Source organism: Stegodyphus dumicola, chromosome 5 (assembly GCF_044657685.1).
Source record: "Stegodyphus dumicola isolate Sdum_Otavi_A_Nest chromosome 5, ASM4465768v1".
In the NCBI taxonomy this organism is placed as follows: Eukaryota; Metazoa; Arthropoda; class Arachnida; order Araneae; family Eresidae; genus Stegodyphus; species Stegodyphus dumicola.
In genome coordinates this window covers 171,560,972-171,567,113 of record NC_140772.1, presented here as the reverse complement: position 1 = coordinate 171,567,113, position 6,142 = coordinate 171,560,972, and the positions used below count along the sequence as shown (strand labels likewise).

General features: G+C 29.6%; 1 protein-coding gene across 2 annotated transcripts in view; it reads left to right on the top strand.

Moving 5' to 3' along the window:
• The first annotated feature begins 363 nt into the window (after positions 1-363).
• The window catches only part of LOC118179363 (uncharacterized), a 350,178-nt gene continuing 344,399 nt past the window's right edge, over positions 364-6,142 (top strand). For both annotated transcript variants that reach the window (XM_085817376.1, XM_085817377.1), the window contains exon 1: positions 364-580. In XM_085817376.1, coding sequence (XP_085673502.1) covers positions 524-580 — 57 coding nt within the window. In that variant the 5' untranslated portion in view covers positions 364-523. The remainder of the gene's footprint in view (positions 581-6,142) is intronic.

Here is a 6,142-nt window from a genome sequence, read left to right as displayed (position 1 = left end):
CAGATTGCTATCAGAAGTCGAGTAAAAAGATGTTTTTACATCCTTACACTCTAGAATATACGATGTGTGAAACCAAAGACGTTAGAATAGGCTATTTTAACCACATTGATTGAAACTAATTCCATGAGAAAGCTGTTAGGAAGAACCATCAAGTTTGTGTTACTGCGGCTAGTGTAAAAAGGTCATGCTATGAATATAATTTCTATTTGTCATTAATTTACATATTATCATTACTATAAATATTAAATACATATATACGTTCCTATCAAAGTTTTTATCTCCTTTGGTTAATATCTTCTCCCTTTTCCCATTTTTTCAGACGTAATTCCCCGTTTCTCTGTGAAAGGAATTGAACTGAAGAGCTGTAACTTATCTCTTCTGCTGTTAAAGTTTTTGTTTCTGGATCATGTCTTCGAGAGAAGAGGTGTACAATTTTTAAAAACATATGTTTTTCGTATTTTAAGGTTGCAGAATCACTGCTCCTTTTTCCTTCATCTGAAAGTAGTAACTCAAAGCATAGCACATGATTAATTCGTTTTGGAATATTTGTAGCACTTGTCCGATGCCCAGAGAGGAGAAGGTTTGTGTTATACAGTAAATATTTCGTTTCGTCGTATATTTTAATTTTCATTTTATTAGTAATTTTTAATGACTGATGCTATGATGATTTGATATCTAAATTCATTTTAGTAATTCATCATTCACAAAAAAAAAAAAAAAAAAAAAAAAAAAAAGTCTGTTTATATGTTCTTTTTTTGTAAAGTTCATCAAATTATTGGTTTAGTAAAGTCTTTTTTATACTGAAAAAAATTTTATAGCTCTTAATTTTAGTTACGCCATGTAACGGTTTTATAAAAACTATTTTTTTTTTTAAATTTTTAATTGTGAATTATCTTATACTTTATGGAAACAAACAATTTTAGAAAATGATTGAATGAGAAAAATTCTTTTCATTTTGTACCTTATTTGGTTGTATTATTTCAAAAGATTAATGTTTGGTGCAATAACATATCTGCATATATGTATTTATGCAAATAATTTCCGTTGCTGGAATATGACTACTGTAAGCATACAGAATTATATGATTCAAAATTTTGTTATGTGGAAGAACTTTTGGGAAAAGTGCAGAATCGCCCACTGCTTTCCGCGTTTTTAAGAATTGCACATACACGGTATCATCCATGTACATGTCGACCTATTTTCACTTAAAAAAACATCCCAGAATTGCACAAAAATAGCATTGCGCAAACTCTTGACTTTATCCATTTACACTGCTAAAGTCCTAGCTAGTAACCTTTATCGCCTTATGAAAATGTCGCCAAACTACCTGTTACCATATTCCAAAGATTAGCCAAAATGTCAGGTAACTCTTCCTACAGAATTTTGTTTCATTTTTCTCTTTGTCTTTTAGTGTAATTTGACTCTGTGAGACTTACTCGTTTTTTTTTTTTTTTTTTTTTTTTTTTTTTTTTACTATCAGGATGATAGTGTAATAAGAAAACTTTGCATTTATCCCATTTTTGAAAACATTTCTCAAATCAAAGAGGCACAGTATCATTTTTTCTTTTTCTCTCTTTCTTTGAAGATTTTTCCCCCCTTGTTATCTTTTTTTTTTTTTTTTTGTTCAATTGAAGTTATATTTCTTGTTTAGCTCATTTTTATGGTTCTTTTATAACAGTTCACTGTGTTTATTCTTAATTTTTAAGTCCACAGTTTTGCTTAGAGACATAGAACCATAAATAACTAGGTATGTGCTAGGTCAAAGTCTTTGCCTGCAGCAGTCTGAGAGTAGAATTCTTCAGGCCAAATTCATGGTTTTGTAAGTCATTTGTTGACTGAGAGTTAAATAACAGAAAATATTGAAATTCTATTGATAGTATTAATTTTAAGGCGAAAGTTATCTCAAAACACTTTTGATAATAATTTATTGCGAATTTGAGTGTTCGTAACTTAAAACACGTATGCCATTGAAGTATTTTTTGAAATATTTTTGAAGTAATATTTATTTTGTAGTTATTTTAAAGTATTTTTTGTTAATTCTATTTGTTTTATTTATTTGTGTAATTTAATAATTTGTTAGTAATGAGAGGCATTTATGATTTGAAATTACACTTAGTTTTTTGCAGCTGAAGAAGAGGTACACTTGTCTCTTTCCATTGAAAATTTATAGAGTTTTTCTGTAAAACTGTCATCAGTCTATGTTTAATTCTGTCTAATTTTGAAATTTTGCTACAGATCTGTTCATCAGATGGTCAAAAGTGTAAAGTGGTGGTACAGTCAAAAGTCATTGCGATTCCGGATTATCGATTTTTCCGGATTATAGATCATCAGTTTAAATCTGGTCAGATGGCATGCAGAAATTATAAAATTAAAAATATGAAACCGTAATTTATGAAATAAAGAAAAATTATGATCTAAAGGGTATCAAAATTTACAAAAAAAAAAAAAAAAAAAAAAAAAAAAAAGCTTTATATTTATTTGTTTACTTTATTAAACATTTCTTTCAATCTAAGTTGTTTAAATTGCTTTGTTTTTTATGTGATAATACATTCTCTTTAATTCTATAAACAGACATAATTTCTTGTTCAGTTACAAAGTCCCGCTGTTCAAGTCCTATAATTGCTGTGTCGAGAATACCCACTAATTTGTCAATCGAAATGTTTTCGTTTTCAATAAACTCTCTGTCACTTTCTTCACTATCAGAAGCGAATTATAATGACGAGGAACTCTATTTAAATCATATCAAAGACGGAGTACATCAAGATGAAATACATTTAGTAAGGAATTATAAGCAAAATAAAATAAAAACATCTGCCCTGAAGATAAGGATAGTGCTGACAGATCAACTTCCAATTCATTGCACACCGCGGTGTTAAAGATAAACAAATGTTTAAGTTTAGATAAACAAAGGATATGCCTTTATCCATTTTTTGCAGCAATTCCACTTTTTGTTTAATGAACTTTGAAACATACTTTCGCTTTGTAGATCCTTTACATATTAATAAATATATATCAGAAATTCTATTTGACATAATCGAAAGTTCAAGCTTACTTTTATAAAATTGCTCTAAGAGTCTGCAAAAAATAATAAGCCGGATCCAATTCGAAGATTAAGGAACAACGCAATCTGCAACATTAACTGAAATAGATAATTGGATAATTTTAGCTTACCTTATACCGTCTGTTGTACATTAAACGTGCTCTCGTAAACGTATTTTGCGCGCGCGCACAAGCATATTCGCAGCCGTAAATGTCTTACGCGCATATGTCAATGTGGCGCATGCGCAGAAAGTTTTTAGCTTTGAGGTCCGGATTATAGATCATTCCGGATTATGGGTGTCCGAATTAACGACTTTTGACTGTAGTAATTTTTCATACTTTATATGATGTGGACTTCATAGAAGTCCTGTCTGAAACCAGAATTGATTGGATCTGGTGATTCTGATTTAAATTTTATTTTAAATTTTTTTGAAGAATTTTAAGCACTTATATCAAGGAAAAACATTTATGAAAATAGCTGTTTTAGTTTTGCTATGTAAAATAATCAAAGGACATAATTTTTAATAGTATGCAGTTTTGATACAAAATGTATAAAATTCTTAAATAATGTTTCACTTTAGATGGAATTCTTAAAGTCATTCAGTTCAGGTAGTTTTAATGTGTTATTAATAATTTTTACTAATTAAAATGGAAATAAATTAGGATGAATTATTTTTCTTTTCTCCTTTCCTCTATGCTTCTTAAATTGTAAAATTTCTAAAATGTCTTGCTTCTTTCGAGTATAATAAATATAACAATCCATTATTAATTTTATAGGTGATAACTCTGTGAGAAATACAAATGTTTGGTTTAAAAAATAAAGTTTGAGCTTTTCTTAATATTCCTGGATTCTGCCTTCATAATGGCATTAAAAATTATGCATAACAGATAATTTTTTGCATAAAATTGATTCATATACTAAGCATGTTAATTTACTAAACTGTCTCCAAATATTGCAGAGGCCAGATAATTTTATCTTCCATGGATATAGTCATTTTAGACAATATGACTACCAATTATGCTGATTTTTGATATTCCTGATAGATTTCATCTATTCAAGACATTGAGGTGTGTTAAAAAGTGCTGAAATAGAATTTCTGTCTTGGTTTATTAATAGTGCAATATTAAATTATGAATTAATTACAAACATATGTAGCAAATAATAATTAATAATAAGTTTCAGAAATTGAGAAAAATAGCTTATATTTAGTAGTTTTTGAGATATATTTAGTAAGTAATATTTTAAAACATAGCTAATAGATCTTCTATCTATCTTTGGACTTTACACAGTACAAAGTCCAAAATCCGGACATCCATTATTCAGAATGATCTAAACTCTGGACCTCAAAACCACCAATAATGTTTTTCTGGTAGGCTTTATGCATGTGCATTTAATTTCCCCCCCTCCACACACACATAATAAAACATCTGGAGAGTCCGGATTCTTAATTTCACTTCAACACTAAATAAAGTACCTTGTTATTGAAGAAACAATCATTTTTGCATAAAATTGTACGATCAGTAATTTGGCTCCATTGCTGCATATCTCAAATCGAAACATTCTATATAGATACGTTGTTGATCTGACGCCAACCTGGCAAATCATTATTTATTATACTTTCCTTTTATCACCGCATGTTTATCAAAATATGACAACTTGAGTAATAACTCATGTAGCAATGCTTACACAATTTTGTTATGTTAGTAATTGAATAATAAAGGAGTATGGTAAGCTTTTATGTTAACATTACGCTTGGTGATGATTACAGATTTAAGTTAAATGCGCTAAAAAATGTTGATGAAGAAAAATTACCAAAGATTTCTTTCCATATGCTAAAAATAGATTTTGTTGATAAAGATTACATTTAGGGCTATTTGTATTAAGAATAACTGATTTGTTATTCACATAAACCCAGAACCACTGCCAGCGCTTGTATGGCTGCAGAATTTAGGACGCACAGAGACTGCATCAGGCAGTAAGATATCTAGCATCAGGCAGTAAGATATCTAGCATCATCCTTCAATAAGGCTTAAGTATATGTGGGAATTTATTTATTCAGAACTCTGATAAGCCTTAAGCATGTGCAAGAAATAGACTTAAGTGTAATAAATAACTAAACTAATACAATTCAGGCTTAATTGTCTCAGTGCACGATAAAAACAAGATAAAATTTAACGGAACAATTTGTCGTTAGTCGCCGAGCTGATGATGCATAGCCAAATATATTTATGTATAGTGAAGGATAGCTAAATTTGATGATGATAACCGCTAGTTTTAAAGGTTTTCGGATACCTCAAAGCAAAGATAAAATTTTCCAAATAACGTAATTTTGTAAAGAAATGTGGAGAAGCGGTAATAAATGAAGATGATATAAAAAGTTTTTCATTGTGATGACAGTGCTTTGCAATCATCAATCAATTAATGAATGGCGAAATCTATAGTATGGTTGTAAATCCAGAAAATACTGCTACCAGATAGTAAAGAATATGACAGAGAGGTTATCGAAAGGTGAGAAAAATTCGATTCACAAATTAGTCGGAATTCTTGAAATAGCAGTTACAGGACTTCAGCAATATAACTGAACAAGAGATGTCTATCTGTCTACAGAACTAAGGAGAAAGTATTAGCACAAAAAACGAAGCAACTTAAACAACTTACATTAAAAGAAATGCTTAATAAGGTAAAGATTTTTTTTTGTAAATTTTGATACCCTTTAGATCATAATTGTTCTTTATTTCATAAATTATGATTTCATATTTTTAATTTTATAATTTCGACATGCTATCTTACTAGATTTAAACTAATGATTATCTGGAAAAATCCCAAATCCAGAATCCCGACGAAATCTGAAGTCCCGACGAGTACGGATTTCGGACTTTGTATTGTATTCAGCCTGCTTTCAAGGTCTCAATTTCCACAAGAGAAATACTTGATAAAATTTCTGTTTAAAAATGTTGGCTTCTTACCAGAGCAAATATCAAAATGATACAGATATTTCTGTTCCTGGAAATCGAACCCACAATGCAATTAAGAACTTTCAATCTTCAGTCTTCAGCTTCCAGCGAACAGGCTGCTGCAGTGAAGGTTTCATTTTGTCCTCAT